At 42.9% G+C, this 20,147-nt stretch overlaps 1 protein-coding gene across 1 annotated transcript in view; it reads left to right on the top strand.

Moving 5' to 3' along the window:
- The window catches only part of TMEM131L (transmembrane 131 like), a 147,362-nt gene that overhangs the window by 427 nt on the left and 126,788 nt on the right, over positions 1-20,147 (top strand). Inside the window, exons 2-3 of the mRNA XM_015600682.2 lie at positions 376-446; positions 7,260-7,303. Of these exons, the coding sequence (XP_015456168.1) occupies positions 376-446; positions 7,260-7,303 (115 nt within the window). The remainder of the gene's footprint in view (positions 1-375; positions 447-7,259; positions 7,304-20,147) is intronic.

Genomic DNA, 20,147 nt, shown 5'->3' with positions numbered 1-20,147 from the left:
TGTGTGGCGCGCGCTGGGGCCCCGCTGCGGCCCGGCTTCCTGCAGCTTTGTTCCCCGAGCCTGGCCGCCCAGGACTCATTCTGCAGATGCCAGCCCCAGATGCTGCGGGATGCGAGCGCAGAGTGGCCTGCGGGGTGGCTTCTCCCCACCCGCCCCCCAGTACGACACCTTCAGACCCTGCACGCGTCGGCTCTCTGTCACTGGGGCCGCCGGTTTACACCCCTCCATTGTGTTCTTATCCTCGGGTGTCCTCTGCTTCTAGAAGGAAAGGGAGGCTTGTTTTGGTGAGGCCGGTGCATGGGAGACGATAGGGAAACAGGAAGCCTTTCTTTTCCGTGCATTAAAAACGCGGTGTGTTTTTTGGTGTTCGTGCAGCGGTTGAGCCTTTGCCGAACGTGGTGGAGCTGTGGCAGGCAGAAGAAGGGGAACTCCTGTTGCCTACTCAGGTGAGGACGACCAGGTGACAGGGCGGGGGTGGGTGTGCGAGGGGGGAGAGACTGGGAGGCCGCCGGCCCCCAGGCGGCAGAGGCGTGCGGGCCACTTTGCAAGGCAAATAAACGGTCGGGCAGAGCCTGAACACCTGGCAATGGTGGCCTTCGAGGCCTCCTCCCGGGCCATGTGACGGCGTGAGTCACGCCTGCCCCAAGTTCAGGAGGTGGGAGCTGAGGCCACCTCAACAGGGCCGCGGCCAGCCTCTGCCGAGCATAGAGGAAAGGGCGGGCCCCTCGGCCAGCCGTGGTCCTGGATGGGCGAGAGACATGTGCCCTGTTCTCCAAGTGAGCTGGTGCTCTGTGCCTGAGGACCACAGGAATATTGATTTCAGGAATGTTAGTGAGTGCTACTTGCTATATTAGCGTTAAGTAGCTTTGGGATGAAGAAGGGACTTTAAAAGGATTGTAATCTTGGATTTTTTTCAAGTTCCTTTAATTTGTGTTAGAATACAGCCCTTTAAGATCTCAAATTTCCGGTTGGGGGGTTCCCCCCCATGATATAATGATTACATGTGGAAAAATAATTCCTAATATTTTATCGGAATCTGTGGCATCATATAGGGTTTATTGCAGCAATAGGCAGTACTGCAAAGCTTTTGTGTGTAAGGTTTAACTTTTAGGAGAAATTCTCACCGACTTCAGATGTACACATTTAAATATAATATTGTTGACTGTTTTTCAGCAGCGACAGTACTGACCTCAAGTGTGTGTGTGTGTGTGTGTGTGTGTGTGTGTGTGTGTGTGTGTTTGTGTGTGTGTGTGTGTTTCTGGGGAGGGAGGAGCGGTTTGAATTATAAGAGAATATTCAGTTTGTGTGCCGTAATTTTTGAGATGTTCATTACTTCCCACATTGGTGGCAGCACTTAATTCTATGCTGTCTCTTGTGGCTGTTTAGAAAAACAGGATGTCTAGCTGTAATTTTGCTGGAAAGGCTGTGCAGTTTTACATTTCAATTTTCTCCCTCCTATGTGAAGCATTTAGAGTGCTGGTTTTGAGATATTTGGAATATTCATTTTAACCAGGGCTAATGAATAACAGCTTCAAGGCGGAGAGGTGATTTTTAGAGGAAAATTTTCCTGGACCTTTGGTGAAGGCCAGCAGGCTGAATAAGACCAGTCCTTTGAGAGAAAAGCCCCAACAGGATGGGGAGCAAATGGTTTGCCCTTCTCTTAAAAATTTATTCCCAAGTGGATTTTTTTTTTCTGATTATAAATAACAGATGTGTATTGTTGAAGGTTTGGAATCTGCAACAAGATAAACAAAATAGAAGTTGTGCATAATTCTACTGAGAGAGCCACATTTAACATTTGCCATATTTACTATTAAAAATATAGTTATATTTGTGTATATCAGAGTTGTTAAACAGCCACATTAGTGACATTTTGGGCTGGAGAATTCTTTGTTGTAGGGGGGCTGACCTGGGCACTGTAGGATGTCAAGCAGCCAGAGCATCTCTGCCTCTACCCACTAGATCCCAGTGGCTTTCACTCCTCCCTCACTACTTCTCACTTGCGACAGCTAAAAATGTCTCCGGACATTGCCAAATGTCCCTGGGGAGCAAAATTGCCCCAGTTGAGAAGCACTGGTGTACATCTATATGTATTCACATTTGCATTTTTACTCATTTGTAGCCTCTGCCTCTTATTGGTGGTTAGTGTTGAAAGCTAACCCAGGCTGAAAGGAAAGTAAATTATAGACTCTCATTTGGTACAGCATTAGTAGAAGATGTAGGCACTGTGCTCGCTCATAGGTGAAAATGTCAAGGCCTATGATATTTTACTTACAGGCTCTGACGTTATTTTACAAAATTATTAATTTACAGTTTTGTTTTGTTTATATGGATAATACAATTTTCTTTCATAAAAGATGTTAAAATTTAGAAGCTGTCTTTTGGAATACTATCGAAGCATTGATAGCTAAGCTATTTTAATCAAAGCCGTAATGAAAGTGAAACTGGTAAAGTAATTTTTTAAACACTTCATTTTTATCTATATGTATATCTTTTAGAGGCTATTTTACTTTATCTGAATGTACCTGGGTGGGGATGAGGATATATATGGATCTCTCTATATCTTAACTGCATACTGTACACACACACACACACACACACACACACACACACGTTTAAATTGCCTGCATATATACACACAGTATATGCTATATGTATATGCATATATGTGTATATATACTCACGTACATGTATATATATAAACTGCAGAGTGTTCTGAAAGTTATTTTTAGAGAATTCTTTTAAAAATATTTTGAATTTTTTTAAGAAAAAGTTCCCTCGTGTGTCATGGAGTCTGTTGAAAGGGAATATTTATAGTTGTTATTTAAATTTGAGGGTTTTCTGCTTAATTAACTTGTAAGTCAGGTTTCTTTCATTCAGGAAGACTGAAAGATGGCTTCAGAAGCTAAGGTTTTTCAATTATAGGTGAAATAGCATCAGAAGGTGTAGCAGTAAAAAATCGAATACTAACTTTTGCCAATGCTAATTATTTATTCAGTTATTTTGGAAATGTTTTCTGTTGATTGGGTCTTTTTCTTTCTGATGGATCTCTAAGTGATCAAGAACTTGAGTAATGCACCATTAGTAAAACCAAATATAACAACTGAGTTATTCTACACTGCCAGACCCTCTGGCCAGGCTTCCAGGGTTTGCCTCCAAGCTCCATCCCTTTTTACTTCTTTGTCCTCAGTTTCTTCATTTGCAAAATGGGGGTGGAAATGGTGCTGATCTCAGAGGATTTTGTGAGGATTAAGTGCCTTGAATTTAGTAAGCACTTAATACACGTTACCTGTTATTTTGGCAATATCTCAGCTGTCCCCTGAATTTGGTCCTTGTAGAGCATGGAACAGCTTTCCTTCCTTGAAGGGGCTGAACCAGTGCAGATAACTTGGGACTATTATGTGCCCTCCAATTGCACAGATAAGTTGTTCGTGTCTTTTTGTTATATACTCTCTTATGTTGTATGACAGCTTGGTGTAGGAACATGAAAACTGTCCATGATGATAATGAGAAGGAAGAAAAAACCATTCTTAGATTTACAGAGTTTTTCCTTTCCTCTGACTCTGCTTCACGTGACACGTGCTTCACCACACTGAATCCAAAGTGGCGATGGTGTAGAAACCAAAAAGCATTTTCATTAGCTTACTGTCCAGAAGTAATTGCGTGTATGCGAGACCCTGCTTTGTGTCCCTTCTTACTTCACCTTCAAGGTTAAAAAGCTTCTGTAGTTCCCTGTGATCCACTTGACCTGCTCTGGCCCTGAGGTCTTCACGCATTCTGACCTTGGCTGCTGCTCTGGTCCGTTGTCTGGGACGCTCACTCTAGCCTGACCCTTGGCTGAGCAGGCCCAACATATTATCTGTTGAATGAAAGAACAGATGCTATTGCCCTGCTTTTCATACAGGCCTGGTCCTTCCCGACTCCTAATATGGCGTGGCACTGTCATCATTTCTGTCTCTTTGAATTTCTTGAGTGTCTGGCTTTGTTGTGTGTGCCTTGTTGCCCTAACTAGGTTCCCCTGAAGGGAGTTTGGGCTTCTAAGTTTGGTGTTCCCTTTGTGTATGCAGTAGGTATTCATTAGTTAGCCCGTGAGTTCTTCCTAATGGAAGAGAGGCAGTTGTCACTGTGTTGTCTTGTTCCTCTATTTATAGGTTATTCAGTTCTGAAGATGGCAGGCTGAATGCCTTAAGCATTGGTTTCTTATTATTGTTTAATCACGTTTTTATATCAGTTCTGGCAGCAAGAAAGTCAGTCTAGAATTTGTTCTTTTAATCCAGTCAGACTTTGCTGACATGTGAAGCTTTGCCTCTGATGCCCCTGGATAGGTTTGGGACGTGGACATGGCTACTGAGTAAGAGCAGCTGCTACAGACTCTCGTTGGTCTGGACTAGGATGGTGGCAGGCTCCGTGCTCCACTGGCCTTGTTTGTTCATCTAGCAAACACCTAGCATGGGCCCGGCCTCGGATACAGTCGTGAATAAGAAGGTCTCTACCTTTAAAAATCTCATGTCTTGTTAAATTTACCCCCTTAAGCCTGGGAGTAAATAACGGAAATTGATAGAAAGTGAAACAGGAAATGGTACACCGAGTATGAGAATTCTTAATTGTCTCAGGTACTGTGTTATGTAATGGCATCTTTCTCCAGTCGTTGATTCATTAACTTGTATTTGGAAATCTTTTTGTCATAGAGTTTTATTTTTGGTTTAATCTACTTCCACTGTTAACATAAAAAATAATAACTATCATGGGTTCGATACTAACCAGCATTGTTTAAGCCCTTTATAAGTATTAACGCATGTTAATACACCAAAAACTATGAAGTTTTAGGTCCTGATTTTACAGATGAGGAAATTGAGGCACGGAGTCATTAAATAACTTGCCCAAGGCCTTCAGAAAGTGACAGTGCTGGGATTTGAACCTGCGAGGTGTTTAGCTCCAGAGCCCATGCTTTTGGCCGCTGTGCTGTTGTATGAGTTTTAGCACAATTGGGCCAGAAGGTTAGTATTGTGGTGATAAAGTTCTTGTTTCTGAGGGAAATAATTTTCATGTTCTGTTTTGATTTAGAAAAATTTGCTTTTATGAAGTTTTCAGAAATAGTCATATCCACTAGTATTTTAAAATTATCTTTATTAAAACATTTTTTGTTGAGGTATAATTGACATTAGCTTCAGGTGTACAACATAATGATCCGATATTTGTATATATTGTGAAATGATTGCCAGGGTAAGCCTAGATAACATCTGTGATGGTACATAGTTAGAAAATTTTTTTTCTTGTGATGAGAACTTTAAGATTTATTTTTTTTAGCAACTTTATGCAATATGCAGTACAGTATTATTAACTGTAGTCACCGTGCCATACGTTATATACGTATGATTTACTTATTTTATAATTGGAAGTTTGTGCCTTTTGACCACCTTCCCCCATTTCGCCCATCCCCACCCCAACCCCCGCCTCTGGCGGTGGGGGGGAATTATAGGATTTGGCTCCTGCCCTTTGAGAACTTGGTGTTAGGCTGGTAATACCCTGAGATAACATCCAAGTACTGAAATGTGGGAACTCAGAGGAGAGAGGAGGAACAGTGTGTATGAGAGGCGTCTGTCTGTTCAGGCCCCTGAGAGATCTGCGTTAGCAGACAGGTGACTGGGGCCTAGCCTAGAGCCTCACTCCCATGGGCAAAGATTCAGTGCTTTTGTGCTGATGGTTTACATTGGAGCCCAGAGCCCCTGCTGAAGCATAGTTGTAGTGACTGAGATAGGTATCAAGGTCAGTTGACAGTGGCTCAATTCCAGGTTAAGGAGCTGGAGTAGAGCTGACTAGCAGTTAGGGAGCCATGGTAGGTTCTTGAGCAGAGAGTAGCACAGTGACATTGAATGCTGGGTCCATACCATGTGCATGGTAAGTAATGACTGATGTCGAGGAAGATTGGTCTGGCAGTGACACCCAGGATGGGTTGAAGGCTAAAGTCACAGAGAAGAAAGAAAGCCCCATCTGTGATGGCAGTGGAGGCCTGGGGTACTGATGGTGCGGGCCAGTTGGCTGACGGAAAGGATGGAGAAAAAAGGACAGGTCTGAACTGTCATTTCAGATGAGTGGGTGGGTCTTTGATGGTTGGGGGTGAAGGGAGGAGAGCAGTATAGGATGACCCTAAAGGTTTGCGGGTCCGGGAGTGTGATGGTGGTGTCTGACAGAGGGAGCCTGGTTAGAAGAGAAGCCACTTGTCAGGGATCCCTGATGTTGATAAGTCTGATGCTGGTTGTAATTGTTTCTGGGGAGACAAAGTGCATGTGCCCTGGAGGCATCTGGCAGTAGGGCTGGAGCTGTAAGTTAGTTCACGGACACGTGTGGTGGAGTACTAAGCTTGTGCCGTGCTGACCAAAACCGCGTGAGGCTTGGCTCTTGCGGAAAGATAGGCATTTATTGAGTGTCTGTGATGTGACTGAGTGAGAAATTGGGGCCGGAGATAGGGATTCGGGCCCATGGTTACAAGCGAGGGCTAACTTGTGGAATTAATGTAGGGGAGTCGGCCCCGGGGGACTGCCAGTGACATAGGAAGAGGGCCGTGAGGCAGTATTACCAAGAGAGCCAAGAATCATAGAGAAGCCGGAGGAACAGAGCGGGTTGGTGTTCCTGAAGCCAACAGTGATGAGCTTCTAGAAAGAATAGTCCAGATCGCGTCCATCAGGCAAGTGTAGTATTTCATTGGATCTGCCCTTGTGTTCGTTTCCAGCGCCTTCCCTGGTACATGGCACATGGTCTGATTTTGGTGTAAATCTGGAAGATTTTGGAATCACTTTGAGCATGATATTTATGCCATTTATAATATTTATCAGCCTTTTCATGTTGATGTCAGAATAGATCAGGTATTCATTTAGGGGATTCTGAGCAAAACTATACATTTTCTATATTTGGGAATTTTTATTATCATTAAACTTTACCTCATGTGATAAACATTAAAAAATGCTCTTGGAGAGAAGTGATGTAAAACTAATTTGAGAGTATGTTTAGGTTGTAATTTTAAACAGGTAGAATTCTTACAATGAGTATCTAGGGGGTCACTTGACAATTTATGGCTTTTAGTAGTGTCATTAATAGTGTCGTTCTTTCAATAAATATTGAATGCCCGCTGCGTGTCACACACTTCTGTTTTAGACATTCATTACAAGTTCATCACCTCTGTGAGATTTGAAGAACTCTTTCTTTTAGAGATTTCGTGTTCCTTTGAAGCAACTGTTAAAGCATGTTTTTTTTTTCAATAGGGTGATTCTGAAGAGGATATGGAGGAGCATTCTCAAGAACAGAGGTAAGAAAAAAATGGAAGCATTTACCTGCTAGATTTCTCTGTCCACTTTGGATACCATCTGAAGTCTTGTGTATGTCTATGTTTATGTATTTAATATTATGTGTAATATACCTTTCTCTTTGGCATTTGGGGTATCTACACGCTTTAATATGATTTTGTTTGAAAATAAGTTTATACAGAAGGCTGTTAAATACACACACACATACACTCATTCTCTCTCTCACTCTCTCCCTCCCTCCCTCCCTCCCTCCTTCCCTCTACCAACTTCTCTTCTCCCATGGCATGCTTATACCTAACTCCATGTTATTCACAAACAGCCACTGAGCATCAGGCACTGTGCCGAGTGCCAGATACAAAACACCAAACAAGGCGTTGTTGTGTGTAGTGGGAGAGTCAGGCAGTGCTGCAAGCAAAACAAAATAATTATGCTTTTATAAGAACTGTCAAGAATTAGATGGCTGTGGTAGAGAATAATGAGGTGATGGGGTGATCAGGTGAGGTCCCTCTTAGCAGGTAGCATTTGAGTTGAGGTCCGGAGGATGTGCAGGAGTGGCCTCACAGCAAGCAGAGGGAGAGCGCTGTGGGCAGAGGGAACGGCAGGTGCAAAGGCCCTGAGGTGGGAAGCACTGGCAGCCGTCCAGGAACTTGGAGAAAGCCAATGTCGTTTGTGGAATAGTGAGATGAGGTAGGACCTTAGAGGTCAACAGTAGGGATTTGAATTTAATGTTTTAATAAAATGAAATATAGTATTGTGGTGTGAGTTGTTAAAGGATTTTAAGCGGGGGCTAGCAAATCGAAAGATGTAAACTATATTTTTAAAAGAGAATAATACTCTGGTCATGGGGCAGTCTCAGTCAGTTGTCAGAATGGAATATCTGATCCCTTAGAAGTACTTGAAGACTCAGTGGTACCTGAACACAGGAATAACTTTTAGGAAATCAGCTTCTAGATTCCCAACATCCACATATTTTCCTAAAAAATGACCTACCTGAGGTTGTAAGTTTCTCCACTTTAAAAAAGAAAGACATCTTGCCCAGCCCTGATCCTACTGTGTGTTTCCTTTTGGGCATTTGAAATACGGGTATTGGTTAGGAGAAAGTGGTTAACTCTGATTGGATGAAAAACTCCTTTGTTACTCTGGTGATTTTCAAATCTTTACTTCCATTAAAATTGATGGAGGACCCATTCAAATTGGCAGTTGTTAGATCATTTTTAATGCTAGATCATTGTGATTTTTGGATAAAACATTGAGGGAGTTCAGAGAATATAGGTAGAGACAGTGCTATAACAAAGCTCCGTCTACTCACGTCTGTTTGTGTAAACTCGCTTTGTGCATGCTTACATTAAAAAACAGTTGTAATAAAGGACAAGGAAAATAAGATTAAATTGATGCTAACATCCTCTCTTATTCCAGCAGTAAGTAATAATCATATGGACCAATTAGGGGGGTAAAAGACAGTTTTCATTCATCGCATTAAAGGATACATTTTTCAATTAAATTTGATTTGTGTTTAATTATCTATTAAAATTTGTAAAATTTATTGATCAATTGCATACTAATAAAATTATAATGATAACTCATTTCAGAAGAAAAAAAATTAACACTAAGATCCAGTGGTCACAGGAAATTTTTAAAAACCTGAAATTTCAATTTACACCCATAGTTTTGTTGCAAAAGGCTTTGAACATAAAGATATATTAGGTTAAAATTCTTTGAGGGAATATCCAGCAATATAGAAAAGCCTATCTGTATATTTTAAAAAATGAATGATGATGGATATTATTGCACTGGTATTTAGAGTCCATGGAATATATTTTAAAAAGTGATTGTGAGTTTTATTGAAAATGTCAATATTTACAATATTACCTTCTTGGCGACCATTTAAACTCAGCATAAAATTTTAAATAGGGAGTAACTTAAAGTTCAAAATTTGTCACAATCCCGTTTGGGTGTATGGGAGCAAGAAAAGGTTCAGGCTAGCTGGCGGTAGAGGGGCTGGAGGGACATGGAAAGTTCTGAGATGAATTCTGGGTTGGAACAGATCCATCACTGGTTGAATCGGTTGTGGAGAGAGGGAGGGAAAGAAGTCATGGAGGGGGAGGGGTTCTAGCGTTTGGCTTTGAGCATCTGGCGAGATCATGACTGTGATGGGAGAAAGGATTTAGTGGGAGGAAAATCAGGAAGTCTGATGGGTCATTTCTTAGAAATCTCAACTTGATTTGACATGTTCAAGCGTAGCTGGCAGGTAGGCAGGTGATGATATGAGCGTGGAGCTAGGACGGCCTGGGCTGCATCTCTGGGGCTGGGCGGGTCCGGCCTGCGGAGAGTCTTGCTGCATGTGCTTTTGAGTTTGTCTCTTTGGCAAATGCAGTTCTCTCCTTTCTCATTAATTAGAACTCGTTCGTGTTCACCAGTTTTCTGCCCCACTTAAAGGTATTAGTAGACTTTAATCTTACTGGTTTTTTGACACTGTCAGATTATCAGCAGAGGTGTGTGTGGGGTGACGGAGAATTGTGTCAGTGATTTAGAACAGTGGCTTTCAAACTTTCTCAGCAATTTCAAGTAAGAGATACATTTTACCTCACGATTACTTATTCACCCACAGCCATATATGTGGATGTATGACTATACGCATGCTTATTTATTAATAAAATGGCACTTAACCTTACTACCTGTGATACACTCTTATTTTTTTTTTTTTGGTTTATATATAAAACCTTTTCATTTTAACCATTTTTAAGTATACAGTTCTGTGGCATTGAGTGTGTACACATTCTTGTGTAACCGTCATCACCATCCATTCACAGAACTTTTCTATTTCATTAAAAAAGAAAAGGCTGGTTGCCACTTCTGGATTGATTTGAAAATGCCTTAATTAGATCATCCCTCATTGACATAGTATTCTAATCTTCCAAATAGCAAATATTCCAGTATTTTGCCATTATTTTATCCCTTTCAACTTGACTTCCAAGCATCTTTGTTTTCTTTTGGCTTTTTTTTTTTTGTTGAAATTTATTCTTTATGTGTAAAGACAAGATCATGACATGGGTTGGATGCTGCTATTAGAAAACTTTTTGTGTCTATTTTCTGAAAATGTAGATTGTGAAGTTCTCTCCAGAGAATTATCTCTGTAAGTGTAATGTCCTGTGATGGGTAAATTTGTCACCTAAATGCTTATCGTCTATTTATCTTTACTGTGTAGTTTTTTGTGTTTTTTTTAATGAAAAATTTAATATCCCCAAAGCTCATATCATGTCTCACTACTTTTAAAATAAACCTTTTGCTTTAGAATAGATTTAGTTTTACAGGAAGCTGTAGAGATGGTACAGAGTCCCTATTTACCCCTCAGGCAGTTTACCCCAGTGCTAACATCTTATGTTACCGTGGTCTGTTCCTCACAACTTAGAAACCAGTTGATACATTGCTATGAACTAAATAAACCCCACACTTCATTTGGATTCCATTAGTTTTTCCCTAATGTCCTTTTCCTGTCCAGGATCCTTACTTTTAATTGTCACGTCCTCCGAGGATCTTCTTGGTTGTCCCAGTTTGTCACTTTCCTTGTTTTTGAAACCCTGACAGATCTGACGAGGACTGGACCGGTGTTTTGTAAAATGTACCTCCGTTTGGGATTGTCTGATGTGTTTTTTCACGGTTAGATGGGGTGGTGGGTTTGGGGAGGAAGACCACAGATATAAATTGCCATTCTCATCACATATCACCTCTCTGCTATCACCATGATATATCACTTTGATGTTGACCTTGATCACCTGGCCGAGGTACCGTTTGTCAGGTTTTTCTGCAGTAAAGTTATTCTCTTTCTCACCTCATTCCACGTTACACTGTTTAGAGGCAAGTCATTAAATAGGATTAAGCTCCACCTACATTATTTAGAATTCTTTTGTATGGGAGACTTGTCTTTTCTCCCTCATTTATTTATTTATTTCGTTCAATACTAGATTTGCCCTGTTTTAATGTCATTTATCCTTAATGTTAGTTATGAAGTTATTAGTATCTCCTTACACATTTTCCAAACATTTTTGTGATTTTCATTTTAATTGCTACCCTACAATGCCAACTGTCAGTAATATTAAGATGGCTTTGAAGCAGTAGAGCCAACACGTATGAATTCCACAAAAAGAATATATCGTCTCTGAGAGGCCCAGATAGCAGAGCAGCTATTACCTGGGGACTCGATAAATAGATTTCACCATAGAACAGTCTCAGTATGTCCCAAGAAAAGTGCAGGTGGCACCTACATCTGTCTCGAGAGAATCTAGGTAGTGAAGAGGCTCTGTGTCTCACCCTCCAGACTGCCCACGGTGGGGCCGGAAGCAGACCACTGTTCATTCTGGGGTTGAGGGTTCTAGAGTAGCTAGCCTGTGATCTCACACACAGTTTGGGAAAGCTTTCAGGGTAATTGGCCTCATTGAAGATTTTGTTTATATTATCTTGACCTCATCTTCGGCAAATGCTGTGTAATCGTATTTGGTTGAAAGCCAGAAGAGCAATATTTGAAAAACTTTCTTCCTTCTTTCCTCTCCATCTCCATTTTTCTCCTGGGTGTTCTCAGATATCAGCAGTAAGCTGTTGCTTTGCTGAGAAAGATTGCTGTTGGGGATTTGGTGATGAGAGCGAATGAGGGCTGACATCAGCTCTTACTAGAATTGAACACTCTGGGAAGCTTGGCTGGCTCTGTGCATATCTCTGATAAGCCTTTTTAGGGTATGTTCGTTAGAATGTGAAAAGTTTAAGCAATGACAAAGTATAAATAGTATATTATTTCAGCTTTTTAAAATGGTTATATAAAAAAATCATACATACTGATTGGCTAGGTACAGTGTCTGTGGAAGGTTTGTTTCTTCGTTTAACTGTGCTTTTATCTGATTAGTAACAGCAGCAAAATGTGTTTTCCTGAAACCATTTACATCAGTTAAAGGCAGATTCTAAGAGTCAGAACATGAAGAAAATCTTGTTAACCTTTCAGCAACACACTGAAAGATATACTTGCAGACAAAAATGACCTAATCTTAAAGGAAACTTCCTTTTGGCAGTGAAGGGGATCTCAGTCCCCACAGGGACTGGAACTGCTTTTCACTTTTCTTTGTTCTCATTCAGAAATTGAAGCTATGTTTTCAGCACAACTCCAAGTTCTTGACCTGTTGATAGGATGGTCGATTTTTAACCTGAACGTGTCTCCTCGGGGTTCCCCTGTTCTCTTCCCATCTGTCATTTCCCTAGGTGATCTCGCTTGCTCTCCCGGGTTTTTGTAGGAGAAACTTGAACTGAGATTGTACCTTCCGTGCAGGAGGTCTCACCTGTTCAGCTGCCCACGGAGAGCTCCCTTTAGCCTTCAGGTGCTGCTGAGTGTGACCTGAACGCAGCTGTTGGGCTCAGAGCTCTCTGGGCCCTCCCACAGCTGCCCCTCTTCTGCAGAGCCCCTCTGGCGAAAGTCAGCACTGTGAGTTCATTTGCATAAGCCAGAAATCCGGATGCCCCCCTCGACTCTCCCATCTCCCCCTCCCCGGGAGGTCATCAGGTATGGCTGGATCTTCATGTGCTCTCCCGCCTCATTTTGCAGCCATCCGAGCCTGTTCTCCACACACCTACTCGAGTAACGTGTCTAAACCATACATCCTCCCCCGTCATTCCGCTTACAAACAGCCTTTTGTGGAGCTCCTTACCTGCAGGACGAAGTGCAGATGCCTGAGTGTGGCACAGAAGGCCTTTTGTGGTGTGGGCCCTGCTCACCTCATGCTCACCTCATGCTGTCCTCCCCTGCTTCTCACAGGGTGCCCCGCTTTCTTTTTCTTTGCTGAAACACCTCTCTCTCCCCTGGCTGAGCCCTCCCTCACCTGACTGACACCGCGAGGCTGCTCCACGTCTCAGCACAGGGCACTTACTGCTCTGTTTGGAAATCACTTTCTCAGGATACTCAAGTTCCTTGAGTCTGTGTCTCGGATCAGCTGAGTCCCCCAGCACCTCACCTTTTACCTAACCGAAACGAAGGAATGCAAGCTTCTGTTTTTAAATTTAAGTCTTTTAAATTGACTACTTGTCATGTTTCACGTGTCCTTCGTATCCTAGCTCACAAACCATATTTGCCATTGAAACTACAGTCCTGACATTAGTTTTAGGGGCTCCGGTTTTTCAGTTGGCTCTTGCAGTTTGGTGTGTTTTTAAAGAGACTGGGTCGTAGCCGTATCTGCGTGTGCCCCCAGTACCTTCTGTCGGCCGCGTGGGCTCCGAGAGGGTTGCACAGTGAATGGTCTTCATGGCCGTAGCAATGCGAAGTGAGTTTTCTTTGACTATAACCGGTCTCCTAATTTAGCTCTTCTCCTTAGAATACGAGCTTTTAAACAGGGTTCTTCATATGTATTAACATCGTTTTCAAGCCATAAAAACATTGTTGGGTTTTTTTAGGTTGTGAAATTTTTGGCAAAACTTTTGACATTTATATTATTATTCAGCCCTCAATTGGAACCAATTAGGGAAATAGTATAATAATAGGATCAGAATTGTCATTCCGATTTTCATTGAAACGTTTACTTCTCTTAGATATATATATATATTTTTACAGACTTTGGAGTGATTAGGCTTGTGCTAATTTGTATCTTTATATTGAAAAATATATTTAAGCCAGTTTAATAATTCCAGGTGGATTTTGAAGGGTTAATCTAGAATAAAAATAGGCAAAACACTTTGTTCATGTTGACATTCCCGAACCAGAAAAAGTGGAATGGCCGTCTGGGGTGGGGTGTGGCATATCCAGCACAGGAATCTCTGTTCACTGGATTAGGGAGGTTGCCTTTCAGAGGGCTTCAGATGGACCGGCGAAGTCTGGCTCTCAGCAGGCTTCATTCTGTCTGTTGCTCGGTAGATTGGAAGCAATTGACTATTTATTGCTACTTGTCACGATATTTAACAGTAAAGTAACTCCCTGGAATCCATTCAGTCAGCTGTGCATCCTGAAGAAGGGGCCCCAGGAGGTCCAGCAGCCCAGGAAGATGTGCCCGTGGAAACGACAGCATGGTTTTTAAGAAGTACAGGAAAGACCTGAGAGCAGCTCATTTCAGATGAGGGAAGGTACCACTGTGAACAGGAGAGAGGGGGTGTTCGGCCTTTAGGAACACAGCCTCTGTTCTCAGGAAATCTCAGTCGGAGGTGGGTTGACAATTTGGTCCCTTTAGGCTTCTTTTACGCAGTGAGCATTGTGCTTCGGTCTGTTCCTTACTCATCACAGTGGAGGATGAGAAATGAAAGTGTTTTTTAGATGGATCCCGATAATATTGGCAGCAGCACTGATTACTTCTGTAAAGGTATTATGGATCTATTGTGACACCAGCTTATTGCTTTAGAAGTTGGCAGAGCTTGGGATTTCAAGGTGCAAAGGAAAAATATAATTTCCCAAGGTAGTAGTCTCTGTCTAGGAACACCAATTATTGAGATAATGGGGTCTCCTGGGAGCTTGTTACTTTAGTTTTAAATGAATTGCCATCAAATTATTAGTTTGTTGTTACACTCTTTTACATGTGAAATATGACTCTAGAGTAATAGTGATCCCCCCACCCCCACCCCTATAAATGTAAAAAAGAATGTTACCACTTTACAAATAATTGCTGTGGTAGTCTAGACAGTATTTCATAGATGTTGTGCTCAATAATGATGTTCTTTTGGAACTGTTGTTTTTAGGATTGCCTTTGTAATTTATAAATGATACAAGAAAGTCTTACTTGCTTACTGTAGTTTTTTTCAGTGCTTTTCCCAAAGTAGTGGAGATAGAGTTTAAAAAAGTCTGCTATGACCATGAAAACTCTTTGAAATTAACAAAGTTCAAAATGTATTGAGAATTTTCCATCATTAAAATTACTCACTGGCTGTTTCTTTTATTTTTCCCCTAAAAATCTTTTAGTAAAATTCATGTTTCAGGAAGAAGGCCATATTGACCTCATGGCATTATTTTCTCTACTACACAAGTGACACATTTTGAGAAACATGGGTTTAGTGCCATATCTGCTTTTTCCCTCATGCCAATTCCTGTTGTTTTTACCCAGCTTGTTCAAGGAATTTGTTCAGGAAACACGGCTTTGAAGGACACGTGGGTGTTGGGCTAAAACTAAACTTCTATGGGAAGGGTGATTTGCCACCTAAGAAATGGCCAAAGACACCCACTGATGCATTCGAAGGTCGTTTCCAGAGAACAGCTTCAGTAAAAGCACGTTGCGTGTGACCGCCCAAGCTGACGATTGTGAAGATGTGCCTGGTTAGTAATTCATGTCGGTGTCATGCCAGCCATGACCTTAGGGTTGTGCCACCTTGTGGATGTTGGTTCCTCTAGCTGCCACTAGATTATTGGTAATAGGTCAAGTCCAGTTTGAATAACAGTCCAATGTTCCAATTAATAGTTACAGCAGATGCATATAATATTAATTTTTAGTGAAGCAATTCTCCCTGGATCATGATTAAGCTTTATCTCTTAAAATGCCCATCTAGTTAATCCATTGAAAATTGGATGTAAGTAATTGCCCTTGTATTATACTTTATGGTTTTACCAAGTACTTTCACAGGCATCGTCCTTAGGTAACGGGATTCGCATTCCCATTTTATAGATGCGGAAACAAGTTCATCAAGGTAAAACAGTTTAAGATTACAGGGCTATAAAGTGGCAGAACAGACACATAATCTGAGGTATCTTCTCTCTAAAAACACTTGTCTACCTTGTATCTAAAGTGAAATAGCTTGAAAAACCATTTTCCCAATTAAATATACTGGTGGTCTGCCCTCCATAGAAGGAGACTCGGTCTAAGATTGATGTGTAGAAGCAGTTGAATCATTTAGTAAGCCCCATTGTCAGCTGATTCCTAGCAAACCCTGGAAGAGAATGAACTTGGCTCTTATAAGAAAGACCCGGAGCTGGTCTTCAGTAATCCCTCTTTGTGTGCTAGTCTTCTTAGTTTTACACTATTTCCAAGTGTGGCTCATCCACCGACATGCAGTTGCATAGCTTTTGAGAGGCTCTGGAAAATTTAAATCTGTTCTTTTAAATCTGTGGACCACATACCATTGTGGCGTGTCCTGCGAGGCTGCCTTTAGTCCTTGGGCGGCGGGCGATCCTGTTAGCTTGCTTTGCTTTGTGATTATATATTGTCAGCTTCAAGTAATAGAAAACCCTGACTCAACCAGCTCAAACAGTAAAGAATGCATTCTGTCACCTAAGGAGAAGTCATGAGACAGGGTGGTTCTGGGTGGGCTTACTCAGCAGAGGAGCATCAGCATCAGCATCAGGCAGCCAGGTCCTTTTACCTGCCTGTTCTGCTGGCCCCAGGAGCTGCCCAGCTCCTCTCAGTGGTACAGGAAAGCTGAAGGCCTCACAGCCTCGTGTCTTCCCACTTGAACATCCAGAGGCAGGTTAAAAGAACCTTTGCCACAGATCAAAAATGGGTCCATACTCACCTTGAACCACTCCCTGACCCAGGGCCTGGTGGGACCCCTGGCATTTGCTCTGTGTCAGGGTTCATCTAGGCACCAGGAGTGGTGCTCACTGAACACACCAGGGCTGTGCCCGAGTGGGAGAAGTGGTGGACAGGGTGCAGGCCGGCAGCAGTGCCTGCTGCGGAGCACGTCACTTGAGCTGAGTGAGGCGAGGCCTGAGAGGTCTAGGGCAGTGTTTCTCAAAGTTGTCCCAGGATCAGCAGAATCAGCAGCACCCGGGAACCTGTTAGGCCAGTTCTCAGGCCCCACCCAGGGGCTACTGAATCAGAAGCTCTAGGGGTGGGGCCTGAGATCTGTTTTAACAAGCCTTCCGGGTGATTCTGACGCCTGTTCAGGTTTGAGAACCATTGGTCCCAGGGGAAGGCATGTAAGGAAGCACATTTCAGAATACACTTTTGGTTGAAGATTAAATAGGGAGAGGCAGAAATGGTGTTGTAGGTAAAACAGGGGGGTGGAAGCTGGGAGAAGGAGCTTGGTTTTCAGCCCTGCTCACCAGCCCAGGATTTTAGCAAACCTAGAACACCTGGGTTTTCTTTCCATGTGTTGTCAAGTTTCAGCCGGCTGATCTCATTTTTCTAAAACACTTCTGGCGTGGTTATGGGGATGAGGGTGGGGTTCCAGGTTGAGCTTTGGTGCCCACCCTTCGGAGTCCACTGTGCCCTGGCATCCCGGGAAACAGGTGGGTTAGGCCTTTACAGGTCAGGTCCGCTTCCAGGGGAGAACTGAGGAACTTTCTCAGGGATAATCCATTCATTCTAAGGGAAGTGGGTCTGGCCGAAAACCTTGGCCAAGTAACAAAAAGTCTCAGTTACTGGATGGGAGTGGCTGCTCCCAGACAGGGTGGTGTGTGTACTCAGATTGGTCTCCTGGCCCAGCTCCCTCTGGGCACGTGGCAGGGTGTGTGTGTGTGTGTGTGTGTGTGTGTGAGTGTGAGAGAGAGAGAGAGAGAGAGAGAGAGAGAATGAGAATGAGAATGACTGACTATAGGGGGGTTGGGGCATAAGTAAGGATATTACTTGAGTAAAAACTGAAAGAAGTGTTCTAAAAATTCTGTGAGAAACTGGGGTGGGCGGAAGCAGTGCAGGCACAGCCCACACTGAAGGGAACTTCCACATCCTGCTTGACTCCCCCCACCCCTGCCTCCGGTCAGGGATGGTCAGGGATGCTGCGGGAGGGGCAGGGGTTGTGCCCAGGGGCAGGGTGGGAGCTGGAGGGAAGGAATAAAATTGGGACGGGGCGGGGGATGGCTGAGCCTGTCATGTAACCCTTTGGGGCAAGAGGCCGCAAACCAAACCACAGACTGGGGATTCCCTGTGGCTCTTTCATACTGCCGTGGGAGTATTTGCGCAGTGAGGGGGCAGGACGGAGGAAGGCCACAGGAAGAAACCCAAGTTCAAGAGTGGTGTATTCCTTTCCTAGGGCTGCCATAACAAAGTATCATCACACACTGGGTGGCTTAACATGACAGAAGTGCATTCCTTTTCAGTTCCGGAAGCTAGAAGTCTGAAAGCAAGGCTTCAGCGCGGCCACATTCCCTCAGCCTTCGGGGACCCTTTCCTGCCTTTCTGTCTTTGCCGTCACGTGTCATTCCCCCTCTGTGTCCCCATGTCTTCACATGGCCGTCTCCTTAGGACACCAGTCCCCTTATATCAGAGGCCCACCTCATGCTGGTCTGCTCTCATTTTAACTGATTACATCTGCAATGACCCGATTTCCACGTAAGGCCACATTCCGAGGTCCTGGGAATCTAGGACTTCAATATATCATTTTAGGGGGGGACACAGTTCGACCTAGAACAGAGACTCATCGGTAATCCTTTGTGGAGGTCCCCTCACCTCCTTTCCCTGCCCCACCCCAACTCTGAGACTCCTAGGATGTAACTTTGGTATTGGCCTTGCACTCTGTTAAGTGACTGGCTGTGAATTTTCACTTCTTAGAGCTGCACTTAGGGGTCCGTCCAAGCTTTGGATGGCCAGAGTTCAAGGACAGCTGCAGGCCCCATGGGTTTTCTTACCAACTCATTCAACCTGGCCTTTTGGTTACATGGCTTCTATATCTAAATTATGGAGTATGTCCAAGATAATTCTGCATTTTATTTACACGAAATTGTGAGCGCTAGGGACCATTATTTTTTTTCCTTCGGTGATTTTTTTTTTTTTTTGTGGGAAATAAGTGGGAAGATTGAAGAATATTTCAGTATATACTGAAGCTTAGCAAATACGCAAAGTCTTGAAATCAAACCACATTCCTTTGATTAGAATTCAGAGAAAATACAGCTACTGAAACAGCTGTCAGGCTGTGTGTGTTGCATCTGTGTATCTTAAGCTTGTTTCATTCCCACTTTAAACGTAGCATATGAAGACCTGTGGGGGTTGATTCACATGCTGAAACAGACCCTGGGAGCCACTTATTGGTGTGGTGGGAGAATCCTTTTGTTGTTTCCTGGAAGTGCTTGAATCAAGAAGATTAGTCTCTTTCTGCTTCCATATATTTTAACTGCAATTATCCAGGTGTATAATAGAGCTGACCATAAGGAATAGCTAGCTGCTGTTTCTGTGAATTTTACTACTTCACCTATAATTCTACTTTCAGGTGGATAAATGTCACATCCAAATTGCCTGTTAGTTCGACTTTCATGTAACTTAATTAGCAGATTCGTGTTTTGGGAAAATCTGATCCGTGATCTTGAAATTGGTTACGGTTGGCGTAATTCGTGGGTAACTACGGATTCACAGGGACTCTTCCAGTCATTCATTAAAGGGCTAAGGTAATTTGAGGTTGAAATGTGAGAGTGAGATGGAGAAAGCACTTGCTTGGTGTTCCTTAATCTTTTAATCCATTTAACCTGGGTTGTAAATTCAGGCGTCCTTTTAATTTGAAAGGATGTTTAGGTAGTTGGGAAGGGGTTCTATTAATTCACCACATTTAGACCATAATTAAGGGAGGGAGATTCTCTCTAATTGCCTAAACTTCTTAGAGTTATGATGGATACAGTAAGGGTCCATTAAAGTTAGATTGCTCCTCGAAATTCTAGATTTAAAAATCAGCCTAAGACTAAACAGAACAAGCATACGAACAAAACAAAACCCGGTTTGGAGATGTGTCGTGGATGTTGTCCTTGGGAGTTTAGAAATACGTCGGTCGGTGGCATATGGAATAGGGCTTATGGACGGGCGCACAGGTATCAGGAAACCTGGTCCCTTGCTGAGTTAAAGGCCTGTCACTTAAACACACACTATTTACTTTTCATTTCTGCTTTCGAATTGGGGCTAGTAGGGGAAACTGGAGAAGGAGAGAGTTGCTTCAGGAGGCCTCCACACACCTATAATGTTGACTGATAAAAAGAGAGAA

Source organism: Pteropus alecto, unplaced genomic scaffold (genome assembly GCF_000325575.1).
Source record: "Pteropus alecto unplaced genomic scaffold, ASM32557v1 scaffold50, whole genome shotgun sequence".
Lineage (NCBI taxonomy): Eukaryota > Metazoa > Chordata > Mammalia > Chiroptera > Pteropodidae > Pteropus > Pteropus alecto.
Note: the sequence above shows the minus strand (reverse complement) of the source record. Positions and strands in the feature narration are given on the sequence as shown.